The following is a 25,703-nucleotide window of genomic DNA, read 5'->3' as shown; positions in this document are numbered from 1 at the left end:
TCCAGAAGATTCATAAATATTATAAATAGTTTATTTTTGGTAGTTTTGCTTGTTTGCTTAAGTCAGGATTCTAATACGGTCTACAGATCGCAGTTAATTGATATATTTTTCTAAGTCTCTTAAATAGGTCCCCCCAGTCTTTTTCTTCTCCCTTGTGATTTACTTGTTGAAGAAATCAAGTTGTTTGTCTTATAGCATTTCCCACTGTTAAGAGTTTGCAGATTACGTCCCCTGGTCTAGTTTTATGTGTTCATCTGTTTGCATTTCCTGTAAATTGCTAATTGGATCCAGGGGTTTGACCAGATTCAGGTTTGTTTTTGTCTTAGTTTTCTTTTCTTGGCCATGCCACTATAAGTTTTGTGGGGTCTTAGTTCCCAGACCAGGGATGGAGCCCAGGCCCCCTGCAGAGGAAGTACACAGTCTTAACCATTGGATGACCTGGGAAATCTTTGTTTTGATTTGGCTTGGTTTTTTGTTTGTGTTTTTTTTTTTTTTTTACTTTATAGGAAGTATTGTGGCTTCTCATTAGGGACACATATGTCTGGTTATCTCCTTTTTTCTGATTTTAGCAGCCCTTGTGGATCAGTGTTCCCATGTCAGTCATTCTGTAGAGTTAAAAGAATAAATTTATGAATACCCTCTGGTTACTATGACATCTGTATTCTTTCACTTCTCAGGTCTTGTAAATATCCTATGCAGTAAAGAATTTTTAAATGTAGTACATGTAAGAGTAATTGGTTTCCAGTTTCATCCACTTCATTAGAACTGATTCAAATGTATTCTTTTTAATGGCTGAGTAATACTCCATTGTGTATATGTACCACAGCTTTCTTATCCATTCATCTGCTGATGGACATCTAGGTTGCTTCCATGTCCTGGCTATTATAAACAGTGCTGCGATGAACATTGGGGTACAGGTGTCTCTTTAGCCTATTACACAGAGTGAAGTAAGCCAGAAAGAAAAACACCAATACAGTATACTAATGCATATATATGGAATTTAGAAAGATGGTAACGACAATCCTGTATACGAGACAGCAAAAGAGACACTGATGTATAGAACAGTCTTTTGGACTGTGTGGGAGAGGCAGGGGGATGATTAGGGAGAATGGCATTAAAACATGTATAATATCATATAAGAAACAAATCTCCAGTCCAGGTTCAATGCAGGATACAGGGTGCTTGGGGCTGGTGCACTGGGATGACCCAGAGGGATGGTATGGGGAGGGAGGTGGGAGGGGGGTTCAGGATGGGGAACACGTGTACACCCGTGGCAGATGCATGTTGATGTATGGCAAAACCAATACAATGTTGTAAAGTAAAAAAAAGATTAATTGGTTTCAAGTGACCTTTCAAAGCTGTTATCAAATAATTATAAAAGGGTTTCTTGAATTAAAAACAAGTTCATTTTTATTTTAATGGATTTTCACAAGCTTGATTATTTGTGTTTTATACTTTATCAGGTTGTGCTTCCGATGTGTTAAAAGTAAAGCTGAGGGGAAGCAGTGGTGTGGAAATATCCCATGGCAGGTAGGAATTATTTACCTGTTTTCAGATCTGACTGTGTAAAGATGTTTAACCTGTGGGATCACCTGAAAAGACCCTAAAGTCCATTGTAAACTGATTGGTCTTCATCGTACTTTCTCTGAAAGACAGTTCTCTTCTTTCAGCAAGGTAGACCCTGTTGGGACTCTTAATTCAAAGGACTATGGATCTTTTTTTTTTTTTACTTTTAATTTTATATTGGAATATGACCAGTTAACAAACAATGTTGTGGTAGTTGTAGGTGAACGGCGAAGGGACTCAGTCATACATAAACATCTGTCTGTTCTATAGTTAATAATAGTAGTGTTAATCGCACAGTTGTGTCTGATTCTTCTCGACCCCATGGACTATAGCCTGCTAGGCTCCTCTGTCCATGGAATTTTCCATGCAAGAATATTGGAGTGGGTATCCATTCCCTTCTCCAGGGGATCTTCCCCACCCAGGGATCGAACCCAGGTCTCCTGCCTTGCAGGCAGATGCTTTACCATCTGAACCACCAGGGAAGCCCATTCTATAGTTAGCATTCTCCTATTTAGGGAAAACATTTAAATTTACTTGACTAACATCAGGATTTTTTTTTTTTTAATGTTTATTTATTTGGCTACTCTTATCTTAGTTGCAGCATATAGGGTCTTTGGTTATGACACGTGGGATCTGGTTCACTGACCAGAGACTGAACCCAGACCCCCTGCACTGGGAGCATGAAGGCTTAGCCACCAGCCACCAGGGAAGTCCCAACATGTTTTTATAGACTGATATCTAGTTGATGTTTATTTAAACTGGGTGTAATTCATAAGCTTCTGGAATGTAAGAACTAGGAGAGACCCTGCAGATGTCTACTACATGAGGAACTAGACTGAGGGAGGTCTTGAGACTTGTAGAGGGATAGCTTGGACGTAAGGCCCTAGATTTGCACTGTGAAACCATCCTAAAGCCAAAATCAGAGCTGTTTAGGCTTGGGGAAAAGTTCATCTTGAGAGAGTCGTTTTCATGAAAAATACACATTGGGGCTATTGCTATTATTAAAAGTTTGACCTGGACACTGCTTTTCCTTGAGACCTATAAAAGCAGTGATCACGGACAGAGAAGGAACCAAGCATTGAAAGTACTGTTAAAAAATGAATACTTAATGAATACTTAAGTACTGTTAAGAAATAAAAAAAGTAAAAAAATAGAAACGAGTTTGGCAGTCCTTTCTAGAGCAAAGAATGATCCCAGGAACATTTAGAAAAATTGGACTGCTTTTACTGTGTTTCCATTTCCTCTAAAGAAAGGCCTTCTAGGTGTGAAGGTTGCATTCATATTTTATATTAAGATTAGATTATTTCCTTTGTCTTTTAGGATCCTAATTCTAAAGAACATTCTGGAGCCAGTAAGTCTCAGCTTGCCTCTGAGCCATCTCATTATCCTTCCAGCCACCAGAGAAACCCATTCAAGGTACTTGATAAGAATCAAGAACCATCCATCTGGAAACAGTTCATCAAAGGTGAAGATGAGGAAAAAACAGCTGATAAGAAGCAAAGAGAAAAGGGAGATCCACTCCTGGATCAAAAGAAGGAACAGAAGTCAGAATCTAAGTGCTGGACGGAGAAGGAGCTCTCATCTGGCCTGGGAGTAAAGAAAAAACAATCTGCAGTTCAAGACAAGCAGCAAAGGGAGAAGACAGAGTTTCAGTGTGAAGCAAAGGAGATAGAAGGGATGCACAAAAGAAACCTTTTAGAGATGAAATCCAAACAGGTCTGTGGAAATGTGCTCAGAGAACCATCTGCATTTCAGGTGAAGTCAGATAGTGAGAGTCATTCTGTCCAGAAAGAATCAGAACCTCTGACAGAAGAGGAAACTAAGCCTTTGCCTCAAATTGTTCACAGTCAACACTCAATAAGCCAGCCCCTGAAAGAGGAGCACCTCAACAAGGAGCACCGTAAGAGCTGGGAGGCTAGAGAAACAAAGACAGGGAATGACCCAAGCACACAGACCCTCCAAAAGAGTCTGCTCCAGGGCCATTTTCAGGCTCAGTCGGAGACCCGGGACATGCCTGCTCCAAAGGAACCAGCTGCTCAGCCTGCACCACTGGCCACAGGGCGTCCCGCAGGAGAGGGGCAAGACGCGGACAGAAGCAGAGGTGACAGTGAGGACGATGACGTAACAAGCGGTGGTGACAGTGAGGACGATGACGTAACAAGCGGTGGTGACAGTGAGGACGATGACGTAACAAGCGGTGGTGACAGTGAGGACGATGACGTTGTTTTTGTTTCGTCTAAGCCAAGGAGCCCTTTACTCTCTGACTTGCCTCCAGACACACAGGAGAAGAAGAACCTTAAACTCCCTGGTCAGAGTGTGCAAAGCAAAGTTTCTTCTGCCTCGGGTGTTTCCAAGAAGGGAGAACCTTCACACCCAACAGCCCAACGTGTGTTCCTCACAACACAACTGAAACAAAAGAAGGTAACTACTACCTGTGTTTGTTTATAAGGTCGCAGCATTGCTTGCTGTGAGCAGGTAAGGTACGCCACGAACAAGTGAAATATATTCATGTAAGGAAGGTCTCACAGGTGGATGTTTAGTTTCTGCCTTTTGCTGTGTTTATATGTTCAGGATTGGTAAATCAGCTGGGTTTAGAAAGAAGAAAGGTTCTGGTTTTCACACATATGGCTAAAAGACTAATGTCACAGTTTTAGCTTTCTAGGCTGCTTTAATCTGAAACTACCTCTGACACCTCGAGAGGAGCGAGTGACCCATTTTATAGGATCTGTTTTCCAGAGCACACTGGCATCGGTGAACATCCAGGCTCTTCCAGACAAGGGTCAGAAGTTGCTCAAGCAAATTCAGGAGCTGGAGGAAGCACTCAGTGCCCTGGCCCTCTCCCCAGAGCAAGGTAAAAGGGGTTCTGCCCCTGAACTCGGGGTTTGCATGAACTTCACAAGATATTCAAGAGCCATTTTGATGAAGAAGAGGTTGGGGAACTTCCTTCGCTGCCCAGTGGTCAGGACTTCGCCTTCCAATGCAGGGGGTGCAGGTTCAGTCCCTGATAGGGGAGACGAGATCCCAGATGCCACGTGGCCCCACACCCCCCAAAAAACCCAAAACCTAAAAAGAGGAGCAATGTAACAAATTCAGTAAATACTTAAATTCTAAAAAAAATCTGAGGAACAATCCCTGACATTAAAAGAATAGGTTGATGCATTCACCTGCCCATCTCGTTGTCTGTTTCAGAGCTTCCTTTTAAGTTGCATCTGTGATTGATAAAAATTTCCTCCTATTTCCTGTGGACTCAAGTCTTTTCCCATTGTTTAAGAAGCGTTTTAAATTCTACACTCTCTAGGAAGCCTTCCCCTGCTCATGGTGATCCCACCCTCTTGACCTCACCTCGCTCATAGAATTCCTTCACTTTCCTGAAGTGTAATCTGTTCTTCCCTGTGTTTTGAGCAGACACTAAGGAGAAGAGTAACACTCAAGAACCTCAGCAGAGTAACTTCACCAAAGAGACCACTGACCCTCCCCACTTGGTGCCTCCCAAACCCCTGCAGGGTCAGGATCTCTGGCCTCTGGGTTCTCGAGGACTGAAGGCTGCCCACCAGGAAGCTGCCGGAGGGTCTGGCCAGTGCTGTGGAGGTGAGATCCGAGGGCCTGGCCCTGGGGGGAATAGCTACAGCTACAAGTGAAGCGCGGCCTCATAGCTGCCTCTGTGTCCCTGAGAAGGGAGAAGCCGTTCTGTGGTGGGTAATAAAGCTGGTGGTGCGCAGCTGAGTTTTTGCACAGTGCAATTTAGATCTTCTTGAGAGCAGAGACGGTGTCTGCCCTGTTCATTGGCCTTGTTCATGGCCCTTAATCAACCAGCTTGGTGGCCAGCATGTGGGAGTCATCTACTAAATGTTTGTGAGTGAAAACTCAAGCTCACGTCATGACGAGGAAGGCAAACCAGGGGATATGTTTGTAGTCCTGTGTGTGTGCTGAGGCAGAGCAGGGGAGTATGTGACCATGACCAGTAAACCCACAGAGAGCAGCACCACCCTATTTAAATGAGCGTTTCCATCCTGAACGCTACAGACAGCAATGAATTCTGAAGCAGCTGCAAGAGAAGGATCCCCACGAGAGCCTCAGCTATGTAATATGATCATATGGTTTACTGACCAGGACACAGGAACTTGGGTGGGCTGACAGCGATGAGAAAAGCAAAAGCCAGTTTTCTCCTGAGAACTGCTCAGGATGTGGAAAGGAAAGGAGAGAAAAAAGAAAACCGGAGAGAGGGGAGAAAAGTTGAAAAGGAGTAGTCAGAAGAGGGTAAGGGATAGACAAGGTGCCATGTGACACAAGGATCCCTCTACAAGGGCACAGAGAAAATGTACTTATATAGGTAAAATAGATAATCTGCAAGAATCTACTGTATAGCACTGGGATATCTTATAATAACCTATCATGGAAAAGAATATATATAAAAAATACATATAACTGAGTCACTTTGCTGTACACTTAAAACTAACACAGTGTTGTGAATTAACTACTTCCACTGAAACAGAAAAGAAAACATATTTAGTCCAGTGGCATGCTTAAGCTATGCCAGACTGAAGAACACTGCTGCATGACAGCATCATTCAGTCATCACCATGGTGATGGAGTTGCCTAGAGAAATTAAGGTGGATTATTAAGGTAAGAAGTTATGTAATATGTTTAGGAAGGAATCCCATTAAAATAGATTTTCATGTAAAAACATTTTAACATTTAAGTGGATAATTAATTTTTATTCATTTAGAAGTCTCTTATTTGGGTACTTCATCCCTAAATTTGCAACCAGCTAAGGTGCTTGTATTTATTACCTAACCTCAGTAGAAGTTCTCTGTGTATTAATAGAATGAGTGGTCTCCAGCACTGAAGTATCCCCGTGCAGAGCAGGCATCTTGGGATGTGCATATTTAGGGCTCTCTGCCTGAAGTTTGACAACTTCCTGTAGCTCGGTCTCTTCTATTGCTGGCTTTTCTTCTTGGAATCCAGCCCCAGGGGTCTTTTTTTCCAAAAATTCTCATGGTATTGTTTTCTCTGCCACCTCTTCAAAGCTGAAAAAAAAAAAAAAATATTATAGATTATCTTATACTTTCTATTACTTTGTCCTTTATTAGACTTTATTAGAGCACTTGTTAATGTGAACTTTAAAAGACAGACATACAGAGAATGAGGCTAAAGGAGCCAGAATGGCTAGGAGAATCTGGAGGCAAGACTTTTTAGCCCATACAGATCCATCATCTGGCAAATAATGAATTGCCTTTTTGCAGCTCTGGTCAGGACATAATACTCACAACCTCAATTTGTCTGCAGGCGCTGTGAGCCAGAATGGCCTTCACGCAGTGTGGAAGATCACAAGTGAAGCCATTGATGAGCTGCATCGATCTCTTGAGTCTTGTCCTGGGGAGACCGCCATGGCAGAGGATCCAGCTGGGCTGAAGGTGAGCTGGGAAGGCCCGCAGGCCAGAGTATCCTGGATAATGCCCTAGTACCCACGAGGAGGGGGCCCAACCATTGGGAAAGTGCCTACCAGAGTGCCATTCTTCTTTTTTCTTTAAATAGTCCCTTTTGGTTTCTTTTTTAATTTACTATTTTAAAATTTTATTTATGTGTTTTTAGTTTTGGTTCAGAGAAGGCAATGGCACCCCACTCCAGTACTCTTGCCTGGAAAATCCCATGGATGGAGGAGCCTGGTAGGCTGCAGTCCATCGCGTCGCTAAGAGTCAGAGACGACTGAGTGACTTCACTTTGACTTTTCACTTTCATGCATTGGAGAAGGAAATGGCAACCCACTCCAGTGTTCTTGCCTGGAGAATCCCAGGGATAGAGGAGCCTGGTGGGCTGCCGTTTATGGGGTCACACAGAGTCGGACACGACTGAAGTGACTTAGCAGCAGCAGCAGCAGTTTTGGTTACTCTGGGTCTTTGTTGCTGCACATGAGCTTTCTCTGGTTGCATGCGGCGAGGGTGTGCTCCTCTTCCTTGAGGTGCACAGGCGTCTCATTGAGATGGCTTCTTCTGTTGTGGAGCGTGGGCTCCAGGGTGTGGGCTTCAGGAGTTGTGGTGCTAGGGTTAGTTGCTCCACGGCATGTGGAATCTTCCTGGACCAGGGATTGAAACTGTGTCCACTGCATTGGCAAGTGAGTTCTTTTCCACTTTGTCACCAGGGACGTCCCAGAGAGCCATTCTGACATATCTTTTCTACAAATCATACTCAAGTGGTTTCCCTTATGGTGTTTTTTTCTGTTTAGCAGTTAAAATAAAAAACACTTTTTTTTTCCTTAACATCATTACGTTATATGTCTGTAGCAGTAACAGATGCATTTTTCATTTATTGAGCTTTAATAGGTGCCACAGGGATGCAGAAGAATTGCTGCTTTTAATGAACTAGTTGGAGTGAAAATGCATGTACAATCAATGTAAGATGATTAGACAATCATTGTAAGACAGAAAATGTGTATTGTCACATACTGTGAAGTATATGCAAAGTACAAAGGCATTTGAAACAAAGGAAAAGTTTTTCTAGGTCAGCAGTATTATTTGTGCCTTAAAGAAACTGCAAGCCTTTAGATAGGGTAGAAACCAAACACTCTAGTGAGAGGGAGTGGTGGTCGGAGGGAAGATAAGATATTGATATTAGTAAGTGATGATCAGGTAAGAACAGCCCCTGAGCTCGGAGCAGCAGGTGGTGTAACTTAGCACAAAGAGTCTCTTGCTATGGAGCCTAGCATTGGTGGAGGAATTTAGACTAGGATAACATAAGAGAGGGGAAGGCAATGGCAACCCACTCCAGTACTCTTGCCTGGAAAATCCCATGGATGGAGGAGCCTGGCAGGCTACAGTCCATGGGGTTGCGAAGAGTCGGACACGACTGAGTGACTTCACTTTCACTTTTCACTTTCATGCTTTAGAGAAGGAAATGGCAACCCACTCCAGTGTTCTTGCCTGGAGAATCCTAGGGATGGGGGAGCCTGGTGGGCTGCCGTCGTCTCTGGGGTCGCACAGAGTCGGACACGACTGAAGCGACTTAGTAGCAGCAGCAGCAGCAGCAGCATAAGAGAGGGCTTCCCTAGTAGCTTAGCTGGTAAAGAATCCACCTGCAATGCTGGAGACCCCAGTTTGATTCCTGGGTCAGAAAATTCCCCTGAAGAAGGGATAGGCTAACCACTCCAGTATTCTTGGGCTTCCCTGGTGGCTCAGATGGTAAAGAATCTGCCAGCAATGTGGGAGACCTGGGTTCGATCCCTGGATTGGGAAGGTCCCCTGGAGGAGGGCATAGCAACCCAGTTCAGTATTCTTGCCTGGAGAATCCCCATGGACAGTGGAGCCTGGCGGGCTACAGTCCATGGAGTCGCAAAGAGTTGGACATGACTAATCATAGCACAGCTTAAGAGATGTTATGGAATCACCGTAGAAATTTGAGCAGGGATGTTTTAAGAAAGTTATTTATATCACAGAATTCCAGATAAACTGGATGAAGGGAAGACTAGCAGGGAGGCCCCCAGTTAAAGGGCCATCAATTTATGACTAGCACTGAAGACTGAGACATTGCCCACAGAGAGGAGAGTCACACTGAAGAGATAACGAGGAAGAGCCAGCAGAACGGCTGGTGGAAGTAGGGTGATTACTCAGAGATCTTGACTTGGATTGATGAAGCAGACAAAGCAGCAGTCACTTGAGAGGGACAGAGGCAGCCGTTGATAGACAGGCTGGGCAGTCGGCATGAATGATACCTGTTCTGTGCAGGCCAGCACATGTGGCCCTCAGTGAGAGAGTGGAGTCCAGGACTTCAAGGTGAAAGAAGCGGCTTATCTGACAACCAGAAGATTGGGAGGGTCACTTACAGAAAATAAACGAGTGGAGGAGGGAGTCCATGTGGCCAGGCTCTAGCATAGCCTCTCGTCAGAAATCGGTACCTAACTTTCGGTTATTACCTTTGTCAGATCTCTTTGCTGCCACACCAGAAGCAGGCATTAGCCTGGCTGCTATGGCGGGAAAGCCAGAAGCCACGAGGAGGAATTTTGGGTGAGTCTCGCATTAGGATAAGAGCCCACAGATACATTGCTTTGTTCAGTCCTCTCAACAACTGTTGTGGGTAGCTACTCTAACACCCTGTTTGACAGATGAGGAAACTGTAGTGTGGGAAGCTTAAGCCACATGCTCTGGAGTACACAGCCATAGGATCAGTCAGGAAACTTTAAGCCATGAGCTCCAAAGTACACAGCCATAAGATCGGTCAGGAAGCTTAAGCTGCATGCTCCAGAGTACACAGCCATAGCATCAGTCAGGAAGATTAAGTTACGTGCTCCAGAGTACACTGCCATAGGATCAGTCAGGTCTTGGCTGCAGGCAGTAGAGACTGACTCTGGCTGATTAAGCAGAGGGAGGGTTTATTCTCTGGTGGCCCACAGAATCTTTGGAAGATGTGCAGGGCCAAGCTGGAGGCCAGACTTCTAGGAGCAATGGCCAGAGTCAAGTTACCAATGGAATGTCCTGTGAGAATGATACGGCTGTTCCGTGCCTCGGAGCAGTAGAGGAAAGCACCGCTCCCCAGGGCCACACGCTGCTGTCTCCACCCCTTCCTGTTGAGAGGGCTTCATGGGGACCCTCATCTTCTGAAGTTGCTCACATCTGAAACAAAGTCTGCTGTGAGTGTAAGTCTCTGTAGAGCCTGATCTTGCTGCTGGTGCCTTAGCTACAGAGGAGGCAGGAAGCAAGTTTTCCAGGCTCTGCTTTGGAGCCTCATCACTAAAAATTTCCAAGGTGTTCAACTTCTAGAAAACGTGACAGAGGTCCACTACGGCTAGTAAGTGGCTGTGTCTTGGTCCCCAAGCTCACCTTCTGGTTGGATGATTTGCTAGAATGCACAGCATATAGTCATATGTTGCTGTTCAGTCGCTAAGTCGTGTCCGACTCTCTGTGACCTCCATGGACTGCAGCTCTCCAGGCTTCCCTGTTCCTCGCCATCTCCCAGAGTTTGCCCAGACTCATGTCCATTGAGTTGATGGTGCCATCCAACCATCTCATCCTCTGTCACCCGCCACCGTCAGTCTTGCCCAGCATCATATTCATGGGTGTAATTTATTGCAGTCCAGTAAACTGAATAATAATTTAGTTATTTTGATTTGATATAAATTAAAATCAGCAAGGGAAAAAGGCACATGGGGCACAGTCTAGGGGAAACCGGGTTCAAGTCCTATCCCAGTGAAGTCACTCTGTGTACTTAATCTCCCAGCAGCAATGTATGAAAACACAGGTAAAACGTTGCCAACCATGGAAGCTTGTTAGAGACTTGGCACCCAGAATTTTTACTGTGGGATAAAAACCCACATAGGCGGCTTCAGGCTGGCAGGTACTGAAATTCTAGATTCCCAGAGGGAAAGCAGGCATTCAGTATAAACTGTACTGTGGGTCCAAGCAGTTAAGGTGCAGTGAGCCACTCTTCCCAGTCTGGGAAGGGGGGGACCCCTGCTGAAATGAGTTTCCACGTGCTAGCTGAGAGCCAGCCTTGTAAGCTGGCCTTTCAGAGGAGAGTAGTCAGCTGCTGTGGTAACTCTTCTGCTCAGTGGCCGAGCCAGAACTTGAACCAGAGCCCATGTTGTGACATTTTACTTCTGCTTATGTCAGAATGCATATTTAAAACCTTTAAAAAGAAGATAATACCATTTTATAGGGTGTAAATGGTAAATTGGATAAGCTCAGCAACTAGCACGATGATGGTACCCAAGAAATGCTAATTTATGACCTTCACTGATGAATGGTTAAGGGGATGGTGAGGACTGTCTTGAGTTAACTCTAACTCCAGAATTGCAGTAGTAAATTGGGTAGTAGGATATACCTACTGGGACCTTTTTGCTTTTGCAGGGTAATAAATAAGGCGACTAGGCAACATCTGGAACTTTCCCTGGTGGCTCACATGGTAAAGAATCTGCCTGCAGTGTAGGAGACCTGAGTTTGATCCCTGGGTCAGGAAGATTCCCTGGAGAAGGGAATGACAACCCATTCCAGTATTCTTGCCTGGAGAATTCTATGGACATCGGAGCCTGGTGGGCTACAGTCAATGGGGTCGCAAAGAGTCGGACACGACTGAGAGACTAGCATACACACAGGCAACATCATCAAACTGAGAGAGATACCAATGAATGTATTGGATAAGTAACAATAAAACACAGAGACTCAAATAAGATCTAAATAATAAGATTTAAATTTTACGGAGGTCATAATAAATGTCTATGACCTAGGTCGCAAAATAAATGGCAAGAGTTAGTGTTTATTTTAATAAGACAAAGAGTTCATTAGAGGAGGCAAAGCATAGTGACTGAGTGGTGCAGACAGCAGAGGGTCCAGGCTGGTATCTGCCCTGACCGCATCTCTTGAAGTTGAACTGATTCCTTGCCCAAAGTAATTGCCTCTCCTATTTTTGTTTTCATTTTCCAGCGGATGATATGGGGTTAGGAAAAACCCTGACAATGATCGCACTCATCCTGACGCAAAAGAAAAGCAAAGAAAAGGACGAAAGCACGGCTTTGACTTGGCTTTCCAAAAATGGTATTCCCAAGTGTCTTGCTAGCCTGCTGCTTCCTAAATCACGTGAGGCAGTGGGGAGTGGAAGTTTTTCAGCCATGAAAGGATGCCTTTGGTCATATTTAATTTTTTGGAAAACTGTTACTTTCCTCTAGTATCATTTCTGACACTGAATATGCTAACTAGAAGTGATCATTTTTTTCCTTTAAATATAAGATTAGCTTGGCCTGTGATTAGAAACAGTTTTATGGTGGCAGCTAAAAGTCTAAAAATGTTAGTTTAAACTTAATGATTGTTTTTGTTAATGTTGAGAACATAACTACAGGGTAGACCCAAATAATTAAAATATTATTTTCTGAAGGAAGATCTGTAACAAATTCAGACTTCAGCCACCATAGTAGACAGTTTTCCATGTTTCTGAAATTCCAGAAATTTCCATATTCTAGAGAGTTTTTCTTATTTCTATCTCTGCTTTTAAAATGTAGTAACTGTATAAGTACTTTAAAGGTCCTGTATATTACATATAGATGACACCACATGTAAACTGCATGTACTCAAATACATTTCTCGGTTGGTTAGATAGTCAAAGGACTGGCCGTCTGCTCTCAGGGCCTCCATTGACCACTGTTGCAGCTGGGTCCTCTGTCGCTGTGTGGAGCCGCAACCTGTGTGCACTGCAGATGCACAGGGGCACAGGCACAGACACGCCATCACCATCTGGTTCTGAAGTAATGTTTGCTTATCCTAGAGGATTTGGTACTTGTTCTTCAGTATGAATGTAATTAAGGTTTGCTTTTCAAAGGAAGGTAATAATACTGCCCTCTAATGAATCAACGAAGAGTTAGGAAATGACCCAGCTTCTGTCTTCTCACCACTGGGAAAGTGCATTGAGGTTTTTTGGTTTTTTAAACTGAAGTAATGTACTAGCCACTCTCCTCTCCCTTTGTAGCCCCTCTTTCTTCCACTTTTACAGGGGAAAAGAAATAATTGTTTTGAGTTAAAAGATTATTTTTTTGCAGTTTCTGTTCTACTTCATGCATACCTCGTTTTACTGCGCTTCACAGTAGCGTTCTGTTTTGCTTTGGCTGGCGAGGGTCTGCGTCAGCCCTGAGGTTTTGGCTGTTGTTGCACCAGCATTTCCTCACTTCCCGTCTCCATGCCACATTTTGCTAATTGTTGGAATACTTCAAACCCCCCATCAGTAAAAAGATTACAAATGACGTTAGCACTGTCTAGCAATAAATATATATTTTCAAATTAAACTATGTATCTTTTTAAAAAGTATCTAAAAAGTATTATACTATTGAACACTTAATAGACTATAATGTACTGTAAACATAAATATTCATATGCACTGGGAAACCGCAACATTTTGTGTGACTCTCTTTATTGTGATATTCACTTTATTGCTGTGGTCTGGATCCCAGCCTGCAGTATCTCCAAGGTATAAGCTATATGAAGAAATAAGAGCAACAGTTGTTAAAAATATTGATTAAATGAATAGACATCAGTCAAGGAAAAGAGGTAATGCCTTGAAGAAGTTAAAGCTATTTAATGCGTGTAACTAGGTGTTGATTTTTTCCCCCCTCTCAAGACTCCTCTGAGTTCACTTCTCATGGAACACTAATCATCTGTCCTGCTTCTCTGATCCATCATTGGAAAAACGAGGTGGAGAAACATGTGAGCCACAACAGATTAAGAGTCTGTCTCTATCATGGGCCAAACCGGAATCAACATGCAAAAGTGTAAGTGCAGAAACGTTGCCGTCAGTATGAGGTGTCCAGCGTCTTGGCTGAAGGGTCGTCTTGGCCTTTGTGTGCTCTGGTATTTCATTTAATCAAGGCTAATGGTATTTGTGGAGACCACAGGCACTGTCATCGCCAAACAGCCTTCGCCGGTGCTGAGGGATGCATCTTGAGAGGGACTGGTGTTCTGAGCTATATCCCGTCACCATTCTCAACAAGCTGCCATGCAAGTTAGCCTGAGATGCCTGAATCATCAGCTAGGCAGTAGCAGAGTTGCCCTGGTAAAAGGGATATGTCACAATTATTTCCTGATTGAATATCTGATTCCAAATTCACAATCTTTTTCTGTTAGTGTAAATGGAACCAACTCAGTCTTAACAGAGCATCTTGATACAATATTAATGATTAGTTGATACATGCTGCTGCTGCTAAGTCGCTTCAGTCGTGTCCGACTCTGTGCGACCCCAGAGACGGCAGCCCACCAGGCTCCCCCGTCCCTGGGATTCTCCAGGCAAGAACACTGGAGTGGGTTGCATTTCCTTCTCCAATGTGTGAAAGTGAAGTCGCTCAGTTGTGTCTGACTCTTCGCGACCCCATGGACTGCAGCCTACCAGGCTCCTCTGTCCATGGGATTTTCTAGGCAAGAGTACTGGAGTGGGGTGCCATCGCCTTCTCCGGATATATGCTAGTTAAATGTTTATGGCTGTATTTTTCATATGTGAACCATCTAAGAAGTTTAGATTCAAAAGTTTAGGATTAAACCTAACTGAATTCCTAAAGGGGGATGACCAGGAAGGAGGAAAGAAAATGTTTCCTCAGATGGTGATTGTAGTCCTATTCTTTGTCTTTCAGTTTTAAAGGACCTGTTTTTTGTTTTTAATTATGATATGATGGTGTAGATTGAATACTTGCTGATCTAGTCAAGAACTGAGTTGTTTTTCCGTCTAAGTAATCTCTCTCCCCAACCTCTGATACTGGATATTTTATCTCTTAAAGAACAACACAGTAGTCTCTCGGGGGTGAATTGCCAGAATCATGACCCTAAGTCTTAAGGGCACACCAGCTCTCATGACTGGTAGTCATTTCAGCAGACGAAAGGAATCAGGGCAGTAGTGGCCATCCTGCACGCCTTCTCTGGCATGGGGTACTATAGATTTTTGTTTAGAAGTCGGTTCCATCTTACATGATATGCATTTTGATTGTACTGGGTTTGGTGTCCTGAGTGCACTAGCTGACTAATAGGAATCATTCTCAATCATACGCCTTTATATGATGCTCAGGCAGCAAGTAGGCATCACTGTCTGTCCAAATTTGCATGTCATCATTATCGGAAGTATTTACTGAAGTTCTCTCAGGTCCACAATATTAAGCTTCCTTGGAGAAAGATTTGTGCTTTTCATTAAGAATCTTTACATGTAAAGAGTATAGGCGAGGTGAGCTGAAAGTGTATAGCATGTATTTTTGTGCCCAAATATCAAAGCTAGATGAATGGGTTTTCATGAATCCATTACAGAACAATGGGGAGAAAGCACCATTGATATAAGATGAACAGGACTTCAGAGTTTTCTTACTTCCTTGGGACTTTAGAATCATCTGTGTCAAATTAACGAAATATTAAATTCCAATCCTGCCCAACTTTCTGTTCTTGTCAGATCTCATCAAGCTTAATTTGACCCCAGCCAGAGATGATCCTTTGTGACTTGGCTGGGAAGAGGGGGGCTGTTCTAGTTACAGGGAGTAGTCTCTAAAAATGACCAGTGGTAAGTGATAAGGAAGTCAAGTGTGTAAAATTTACCTCTTCAGGGTGTGTGTGAGTGTGTGTGTGTGAATTGACACAAATTAATGAGTTCTGCTGGAGAGATTTTTGTGAAGGAAATCAACTGTGTCTTGCTTTGTCAGAGTCATGCTGGATGGTTTACCTTTTGCTTTGTGTTGCATCTGCAGCCTCTCCAGGTATGACATCGTGATCACCACCTACAGCCTCCTGGCCAAGGAGATTCCCACAGCGAAACAAGACGAACAGATCCCGGGTGCAAACCCCAGTGTGGAGGTGAGGCGTGGACCCTGCTGGGGAAGTAGGGTCGGAACTGCAGATTAATAGGAGTCTTTTTACAGCATCAGAGATGGAAAGGTCCCCTTCCTGGGGTCCTGAGCTTTCATGCTGCTTCTCCTGTGGAAACAGAGTTCTTTCCTCTGTCCCTTCTGTTTTTTTGTAGGCGTCCTCCTCAGTGCTGAAGGTGGAGATGCAGTTTGCTGCTTTTTAGAGATAATGACTACATTGCAGTTGTGTTGATCATGGTGTAAATATAGGGAAGCTTCACTTGTTGCAGTGTTTGTTTGAGAGTCTTTGGGGTGTACTCTCAGGATGTGTTTTGTATTCAGTGTCAGGACTAGTATTTTGATATTAAGGCATTATTCCCTGCCTTTACTCCACCTCCCAGGATATGGGGTTGCAAAGAAAAAGGCTACAATGAGCCAGAGGCTAAACAATAACCAGGGGAAAAAACCTGAATGTTGCTGTGTCCAGGCTAGTCTCAGTTATGTAGGGGCTTTATTGCATAACTCTTATGGGCTTTTCCCCCCTGAAAATGCAGTGTTGTTCCAAGACCTACTGTTTTGCATACACTTTTATTCTTTAGTGCAATAGAATATTCACAGCTTCCTGTATTTCGGGTGATCTCTAGAGTGCTGGATTCACGGACCTGACATTCCAGGTTCCTATGCAATATTGCTGTTTACAGCATAGGACCTTGCTTCCATCACCAGTCACATCCACAACTGGGTGTTGTTTTTGCTTTGGCTCCATCCCTTCATTCTTTCTGGAGTTATTTCTCCACTGATCTCCAGTAGCATATTGGGCACCTACCAACCTGGGGAGTTCCTCTTTCAGTATCCTATCATTTTGCCTTTTCATGCTGTTCGTGGGGTTCTCAAGGCAAGAATACTGAAGTGATTTGCCATTCCCTTCTCCAGTGGACCACATTGTGTCAGACCTCTCCACCATGACCCGCCTGTCTTGGGTGGCCCCACACGGCATGGCTCTACACGGTACAGCACTACACAGCACGGCTCGTCTCAGACAGGAGATGGCAAGACTGAATGTCGACATTTTAGGAATCAGTGAACTCAAATGGACTGGAATGGGTGAATTTACTTCAGATGACCATTATATCTACTACTATGGGCAGGAATCCCTTAGAAGAAATGGAGTAGCCATCATGGTCAACAGAGGAGTCTGAAATGCAGTACTTGGGTGCAATCTCAAAAACGACAGAATGATCTTTGTTTCCAAGGCAAACCATTCAATATCACAATAATCCAAGTCTATGCCCCAACTCGGAGAAGGCAATGGCATCCCACTCTAGTACTCTTGCCTGGAAAATCCCATGGATGGAGGAGCCTGGTGGGTTGCAGTCCATGGGGTCGCTACCAGTCTGACATGACTGAGCAACTTCACTTTCACTTTTCACTTTCATGCATTAGAGAAGGAAATGGCAAACCACTCCAGTGTTCTTGCCTGGAGAATCCCAGGGATGGCGGAGCCTTGTGGCCTGCCGTCTATGGGGTCGCACAGAGTCGGACACGACCGAAGCGACTTAGCAGCAGCAGCAGCAGCATGCCCCAACTGGTAATGCTGAAGAAGTTGAAGTTGAACAGTTCTATGAAGACCTACAAGACCTTCTAGAACTGACACCCAAAAAAGATGTCCTTTTCATTATAGGGGACTGGAATGCAAAACTACAAAGTCAAGAGATACCTGGAGTAACAGGCAAATTTGGCCTTTGAGTACAGAATGAAGCAAGGCAAAGGCTAACAGAGTTTTGCCAAGAGAACGCACTGGTCATAGCAAACACCCTCTTCCAACAACACAAGAGACGACCCTACACATGGACATCACCAGATGGTCAACACCGAAATCAGATTATATTCTTTGCAGCCAAAGATAGAGAAGCTCTATACAGTCAGCAAAAACAAGACTGGGAGCTGACTGTGGCTCAGATCATCAACTCCTTATTGCGAAATTCAGACTTAAATTGAAGAAAGTAGGGAAAACCACTAGACCATTCAAGTATGACCTAAATCAAATCCCTGACAATTATACAGTGCAAGTGAGAAATAGATTCAAGGGATTAGATCTGATAGAGTGCCTGAAGAACTATGGATGGAGGTCCGTGACACTGTACAGGATGGATGTACAAATCATCCTCAAGAAAAAGAAATGCAAAAAGGCAACATGGTTGTCTGAGGAGGCCTTACAAATAGCTAAGAAAAGAATAGAAGCAAAAGGCAAAGGAGAAAAGGAAAGATATACCCATTTGAATGCAGAGTTCAGATAAGAAAGCCTTCCTCAGTGATCAATGCAAAGAAATAGAGGAAAACAATAGAATGGGAAAGACTAGAGATCTCCTCAAGAAAATAGAGATACCAAGGGAACATTTCATGCAAAGATGGGCTCAATAAAGGACAGAAATGGTATGGACCTAACAGAAGCAGAAGATATTGAGAAGAGGTGGCAAGAATACACAGAAAAACTATACAAAAAAGATCTTCATGACTCAGATAACCATGATGGTGTGATCACTCACCTAGAGCCAAACATCCTGGAATGTGAAGTCATGTGGGCTTTAAGAAACATCACTATGAACAAAGCTAGTGGAGGTGATGGAATTCCAGTTGAGCTATTTCAAATCCTAAAAGATGATGCTGTGAAAGTGCTGTACTCAATATGCCAGCAAATTTGGAAAACTCAGCAGTGGCCACAGGACTGGAAAAGGTCAGTTTTCATTCCAATCCCAAAGAAAGGCAATGCCAAAGAATGTTCAAACTACTGCACAATTGCACTCATCTCACACGCTAGCAAAAGTAATGCTCGAAATCCTCCAAGCCAGGCTTCAACACTACTTGAACCATAAACTTCCAGACGTTCAAGCTGGATTTAGAAAAGGCAGAGGAACCAGAGATCAAATTGCCAACATCGTTGGATCATCAAAAAAGCAAGAGAGTTCTAGAAAAACATCTACTCTTGCTAAATTGACTACGCCAAAGCCTTTAACTGTGTGGATCACAACAAACTGTAAAATTCTGAAAGAGATGGGAATACCAGACCACCTGACCTGCCTCCTGAGAAATCTGTATGCAGGTCAAGAAGCAACAGTTAGAACCAGACATGGAACAACAGATTGGTTCCAAATCGGAAAAGGAGTATGTCAAGGCTGTATATTGTCATCCTGCTTATTTAACATATATGTAGAGTACATCATATGAAATGCTGGGCTGGATGAAGCATAATCTGGAATCAAGATTGTTGGGAGAAATACCAATAACCTCAGGTATGCAGATGAGACTACCATTATGGCAGAAAGCGAAGAAGAACTAAAGAGTCTCTTGATGAAAGTGAAAGAGGAGAGTGAAAAAGTTGGCTTAAAACTCAACATTCAGAAAACTAAGATCATGGTATCTCGTCCCATCACTTCATGGCAAATAGATGGGGAAACAACAGAAACAGAGTTTATTTTTTGGGGCTCCAAAATCGCTGCAGATGGTGACTGCAGCCATGAAATTAAAAGATACTTGCTCCTTGGAAGAAAAGCTGTGACCAACCTAGACAGCATATTAAAAAGCAGAGACATTACTTTGCCAACAAAGGTCTGTCTAGTCAAAGCTATGGTTTTTCCAGTAATCACGTATGGATGTGAGAGTTGGACTGTAAAGAAAGTTGAGCACCAAAGAACTGATGCTTTTGAACTGTGGTGTTGGAGAAGACTCTTGAGAGTCCCTTGGACTGCAAGGAGATCCAAATAGTCCATCCTAAAGGAGATCAGTCCTGAATATTCATTGGAAGGACTGAGGCTGAAGCTGAAACTTCAATATTTTGGCCACCTGATGTGAAGAACTGCCTCATTTGAAAAGACCCTGATCCTGGGAAAGATTGAAGGCAGGAAGAGAAGGGGATGACAGAGGATGAGATGGTTGGATGGCATCATGGACTCGATGGACATGAATGAGTAACTCCGGGAGTTTGGTGATGGACAGGGAAGCCTGGTGTGCTGCAGTCCATGGGGTCACAAAGAGTCAGACAGGACTGAGTGACTGAACTGACTAGAGTGCTTACCCATCTCTTGACCAGCTCTGCCTTCTTGCAGATGATTAACTTTTCAGATTCCTCAATGGTTTCTCTTAGCTTTCAGGTTAAAACCTTCATTCCTTTAAATGATTTTTTAGGCCTTGTACAGTCTTGCCCTTCCTGAGTGTCCCTCGTCCCCTACCTGCCCGCTTCCCTCCCAGGGGCAACCCCATGCTCAGCTGTACCAAGGACTGTACTTCCCTCCACACTCTGTCGTGTTGTTGAGCCATTCTCCCTCTGAATGGAGTGCTTTGCTGCCTTCCGTGCTCAGATGCATCTCCTGGCACCTACTGCTGGCTTATACCTCGACACTCCATTCATTCTGCAAATACTGAGTATCTACCATGTACCAGATGCAAGTAAACAGCAGTGAGCAAGACCCACTACATTCCTACTGTTCTATATTAAATCATCTAGTAGGACTTGCTGTATATACATTGTATATAATGATCTTTATGCTTGTTTTATTTTTTTCTCCCCCGCTAGACTGTGAACTCCTTGAAGAGAAGAAATGATCTTTGTGTCTGGCTTAGTATCTTACATGTAAAAGGAGACTTTCAGGGAATTTTCCTGGTGACCCAGGGGTTAAGACTCCATGCTTCCACTGCAGGGGGCGTGGGTTTGATCTCTAACTGGGGAACTGAGACCACGCATGCTGTGTGGTATGGCCAAAAAAGGAAACAAAGTAGACTTTTAAATTTTTAGTGAACTATTGTAAATTTAGGGAAAGTGAGTAAATATTTTATTGATTGAATGACTTTGCAGCCTTGACAGCTAGTGTATCCCTTACCTGTGGCCATTGCTCGAAAGTGGGTTAAAAGAATACAGAAAACTAAAATGAGGAAACATTTTACCCTTAAACATCTTATGCTCAACAATGGGGAAGTCAAGTGACTTGTTTATTTGTACTCATTGAGTTTCTGCTCTTGGTTTCTTAAGCTTAATCCTTATTTCAGTGTGCCTGATCTAGGTCCTCAAACTTGAAGATAAGAGTGAGTCTTTGAAATTTGCTTATTTCCCCTTATTCCTGGAAGACACACATGTTTTCATATATTTTTGCTAGATTTCGCTTGTGTTTTTTCCAGGGCACGTCATCACCTTTGCTTCGAGTAGTGTGGGCTCGAATCATATTGGATGAAGCTCACAACGTTAAGAATCCCCGGGTACAGACTTCCATAGCCGTGTGTAAGCTCCAGGCCCAAGCCCGTTGGGCTGTCACCGGAACCCCAATTCAGAACAACTTGTTGGACATGTATTCACTGCTGAAGTAAGTAAACTCTCTGAGATTAGGTAGTTGTGAGCCCTGTCAGTAACCCTTCTTGATTATTTCATATCTTGTATCACCAGTGTATGCTCCAGATTAGCGTGTGTAGTAGGTGACAAACCTGTCAACATGTAAAGGACAAGGGAATTAATATTTATGAGAATATAATCTGCTGATTGGCTGATACAGGGCTTTTATGACATGCAGTCCTTCTATGTGGAAAAATACAGGACCAGTTAAATTAAAGGAAACAGAAGTTACTTTCTTCAGACCTAGTAATGTTTTGAGCTACTTTTGCTTTAAAACATATGGCCTGAGGTCAGGGCTACAGTTTATTTGAAGCAAACAGAAAAGAATGCTGATTTTTAAATATTTGCTTTTATTTAAGTCAGCTCATAAGAGGATATAGAATTTCTGTATTAGCCTTTGAACCTTTAGGAATGAGTTCTAGCTATTGGTTATATGTCATATTGTGATGATATAGACATTTTAATGGGAAAAGGCACATTTTTATAATGTGGTTTTATGATGTGGTTATTGACTTGGATCCTTTTGCTCTGTCTAGCAGAGCTTTGCTATGAAATTGACTTTTAACATTGATTGGGATGACATGTAAAACCTGATTTGCCTTTCATCTTATGTCTGTCTTTGACTCTCTCCTTCATCCTCCCATGCTTCTTTCCTGTTCTCTGTCCTCTAATGAAAAAGATTTCTCCGTTGTTCTCCATTTGATGAGTTTAAGCTGTGGAAGAGTCAAGTAGACAATGGCTCAAAGAAAGGAGGAGAACGGTTAAATATCTTAACCAGGAGCCTTTTGCTGAGGAGAACAAAGGACCAGCTGGACTCCACCGGCAAGCCCTTGGTAACCCCACTGACACTTGTCCCTGGGTGGATGTGGGGGGGGTCAGGAAGGAGGGTGACCATGGCCTTGACTCTGCTTGCACTGCCATGGCCTTTGCTTCAGGAGCTTCTGAGTCTCCCGTGTTCCTACACAGAGGCCCTTGAGTTGCTGTCCTGCCCCCGGGGTCATAGCTGTCCTGTTTTGTGGTGTGTTAGAGCCGTTCTGCTTTCAGGGGAGGGCGGGAGCTGCCGTCCAAGGGTTGACTAGATTTCCAGTGTCAACTCTGGGGAACATGCTCTGTAATATTCAGTTAATTTGTAGAACTTCATTGCAGCTACTTTTGTCTTTTACTCTTCCAGGTGGTGCTGCCCCACCGTAAATTTCAGTTGCACCATTTAAAACTCTCTGAAGACGAAGAGACTGTTTATAGTGTCCTTTTTGCAAGATCGAGGTATGTGCTGTGAAGAAGCACCTTCTCACAGCTGTTGTTTTATTCTTCTTCTTGCTTGGGATTGAGTCAAGGTTCTTCTAACTGCAATTACGGTATTATTGACAAGCTGAATATCTGTGTCCCTTTTTAAAAAAGCTCCCTTGTTCTCTCACCTCGCCCCCAGCTCACCTTCGTCTCATGTACACTGTGAACCTGTTCTCCACTGGCTGTCTTGTATAGAAGGTCTAGGGTGTGCACACTGTCACCAGGCCTTTCTGGTCCTTGTGGGGCTGTATTAGGAAAGTATTGGCCAACTTAGTACATCTCTTTGACCTTTGACCTGTTATCCAGCCTCTCAGCAGAGCTTTTAAGAAGCTGTTCATCAAACCTTCCAAAGTGATTAAGTTTTTTCTCTTTGTAGATCTTATATTTATTAATAAACATTTTAATATTAATCTTAACTAATAATATATTACTGTTACATATTTAATATTAAATTGATATAGAATGTAATAATATTTTATAGTATCAATAAGCTTGTTAATATTTATTAATCATTTCTAAATGGTTTAGCTTTTACAGTAGTTATTTTTATTACCTTTGGCCAGTGCTTGCTGTGAGCCTGCCTTCATTTAACAAGTCCACTTTTCCACTGTTTTTAAATTAATTTACTTTTGGCTGTGGTGGGTCTTTGTTGTTGAACGTAGGCTTTCTCTGGCTGGAGCAGTCGGGAGGTGCTTTCCTTGTGGTGCGCTGGCTTCTCATTTCGGTGGCGTCTCTCGTTGCAGAGCACAGGCTCACGGGCTAAAGCGTGCAGGCTCCGTAGTTGTGGCATACAGGCTTAGTTGCCCCACTGCATGTGGGATCTTCCCAGAGCAGGGACTGAACCCATGTCCCCTACATTGGCGGGTGGATCCTTAACCACTGGACCACCAGGGCAGGCCAACAAGTCCACTTCTATAATTTTTCAAGGTCCTGCCACTATCACAGTTAAGCAGTGACCATGGTAAACCTGTTTGGTCTTAGTGACCATTGCATGTGCATTTTGTTTCTCGATCTGAGGCAGGTTGGCTCTGCAGTACTATCTAAAAAGACATGAAAGTGGGAGCAACCAGTCTGGAAGAAGCCCTGAGAATCCATTCAATAGAGGTGAGCAGTGGGCACTTGTAAATACAGAGACTCGTGAAAATGTGGGTGCAGGTTTGGTAAACTTACAGAAATGGGGGGTCATGAATTCTTGATAGCAGAGACTTGACCTTAGCTTGGAACCTCAGACTAAAGTAAAATATAATCTGCAAGCACCAGACCTGGTGATGTGAACTTGTTTTTAGTTATTTCCAAAATCTGTTTTATTAAAGTGCAAATACAATAGGTCTGTAGAGAAAATGAGTATTTCGTTTTTCTTCATTAGTAGAGAAGTGAGTTAGAATTGTGTTATTGAACCTCAGATCAAAGAAGGTTTCAAATCTCCTCATTTAGTCCAGGGTTCTTCCCCATGTTTCTGTTTTAAACACTGTACTGTTTCCTGTGTCCGTTTTCCTTCTTGGAAGTGGCCCAGGAGTTTGCGTCCAGCAGGCCCGGGCCCTCCACGGCAGCTGGCTGGGCGACATCCAGTGCCGTGCACATACTGTCGCAGCTGCTGAGGCTCCGCCAGTGCTGCTGCCACCTGTCCCTGCTGAAGTCGGTAAGCAGAGGCCCGTGCGGGGCCCCCGAGGGCTGCGGAGAAGGCCGCCTCCGCCTCCTGTAGCTGGGCTCAAGGAAAGTGGGATTTGAGGGTATTTTGTATTTTGGTGGGGCAGCAAAGAGGAGACTGCTTATTTTACTGTATTTTAATTGTTAATGATCTTGAGCTAATTCCCGTGATGTTGAGAACAGTTTTTATTTTTTGTTTTCTTTTTTAAAATAGCTTTATCTTAGAATAGAAAATAGTACCTCATTAAAAAGGAAACCGTTTGTGAATACTTTGGAATTTTAGAGTGTCATAAAGCTAATAAGCTTAGTTATGAAAACTCAAGCATTTATACAATTGGAAAAGTTGTCTCTATAATGGATAGAGACACATTCATAATTAAGAAGATACGTTACAGGCAGAACACTCTGACATAAATTGCAGCAATATGTTTTTGGATTTGTTCTCTAGAGTAATGGAAATAAGAGCAAAAATAAACAAATGGGACCTAATTAAACTTAAAAGGTTTTGCAAAGCAAAAGAAACTGTAAACAAAATGAAAAGACAACCTATGGACTGGGAGAAAATATTTGCAAACAATGCCACTGACTAGGGATTAATTTCCAAAATACACAAATAACTAATAGAGGTAATATCAAAAAGCCAAACAATCCAGTCAAAAAATGGGCGGAAGATTCACATAGACATTTCTTCAAAGAAGACATACAGATGACCAACAGATACATTGAAAGATGCTCAGTATTGCTAATTATTAGAGAAATGCACATCAAAACCACAATGAGCTTCCACCTTACACTCATCAGAATGGCTATCATTAAAAAGTCTACAAATAATGCTAGAGACGGTGTGGAGAGAAAGAAACCATTCTACCCTGTTGGTGAGAATGTAAATGAGTGCGGCCACTATGGAAAATAGCACGGAGGTTCCTTAAAAAGCTAAAAATAGAGTTACCACACCATCCAGCAATTGTACTCCGGGCACATGCCAGAGAAAACTATTTCAAAAAGGTACATGCACCCCAGTGTTCATAGCAACACTATTTACAGTAGCCAAGGTATAGAGGCAACCTAAATGTCCATCAACAGAATAATGGATAAAAAAGATGTGATATGTATACATACATATATGCACACATATGCATGCATACATACAGATGTACATACAATGAAATATTAGTCGAAAAAAAGAATGCCATTTGCAGCAACATGGATGGACCTAGAGAGTTCATATTAAGTAAGAGAAAGACAACTGCAATCCAGAAAGATGATGTGGATGAACTGTTTACAAAACAGAAACAGTCTCACAGACGTAGAGAACAAACTTATAGTTACCAAAGGGGATAGCAGAGGGCTAGGGGGAGGAATAAATTAGGAGTTTGGGGTTAACATATACATACTACTATATATTGAATAGGTAGCAACAGTAGTAGGACCTACTATATAGCACAGGGAACTAAACTCAGTATCTTATAATATCCTATAATGGAAAAGAACCTGAAAACGAATATATATGTATATAAAACTGAATCACTTTGCTATATGCTCAAA

At 43.0% G+C, this 25,703-nt stretch overlaps 1 protein-coding gene across 3 annotated transcripts in view; it reads left to right on the top strand.

Moving 5' to 3' along the window:
• Nucleotides 1-25,703, top strand: part of TTF2 (transcription termination factor 2) — a 50,557-nt gene that overhangs the window by 13,355 nt on the left and 11,499 nt on the right. Inside the window, exons 4-18 of one of the 3 annotated variants that reach the window (XM_025288025.3) lie at nucleotides 1,464-1,530; nucleotides 2,887-3,667; nucleotides 3,842-3,987; nucleotides 4,303-4,417; nucleotides 4,972-5,154; nucleotides 6,853-6,980; nucleotides 9,482-9,563; nucleotides 11,976-12,086; nucleotides 13,657-13,807; nucleotides 15,752-15,857; nucleotides 21,017-21,198; nucleotides 21,904-22,057; nucleotides 22,396-22,487; nucleotides 23,533-23,615; nucleotides 24,017-24,150. In XM_025288025.3, coding sequence (XP_025143810.3) covers nucleotides 1,464-1,530; nucleotides 2,887-3,667; nucleotides 3,842-3,987; nucleotides 4,303-4,417; nucleotides 4,972-5,154; nucleotides 6,853-6,980; nucleotides 9,482-9,563; nucleotides 11,976-12,086; nucleotides 13,657-13,807; nucleotides 15,752-15,857; nucleotides 21,017-21,198; nucleotides 21,904-22,057; nucleotides 22,396-22,487; nucleotides 23,533-23,615; nucleotides 24,017-24,150 — 2,515 coding nt within the window. Of the gene's footprint in view, nucleotides 1-1,463; nucleotides 1,531-2,886; nucleotides 3,988-4,302; nucleotides 4,418-4,971; nucleotides 5,155-6,852; nucleotides 6,981-9,481; nucleotides 9,564-11,975; nucleotides 12,087-13,656; nucleotides 13,808-15,751; nucleotides 15,858-21,016; nucleotides 21,199-21,903; nucleotides 22,058-22,395; nucleotides 22,488-23,532; nucleotides 23,616-24,016; nucleotides 24,151-25,703 lie in introns of all 3 variants that reach the window. The other 2 variants (XM_045166060.1, XM_006054092.4) reach the window with 2 other exon arrangements.

The sequence above is a fragment of the Bubalus bubalis genome, chromosome 6 (assembly GCF_019923935.1).
Source record: "Bubalus bubalis isolate 160015118507 breed Murrah chromosome 6, NDDB_SH_1, whole genome shotgun sequence".
Lineage (NCBI taxonomy): Eukaryota > Metazoa > Chordata > Mammalia > Artiodactyla > Bovidae > Bubalus > Bubalus bubalis.
Note: the sequence above shows the minus strand (reverse complement) of the source record. Positions and strands in the feature narration are given on the sequence as shown.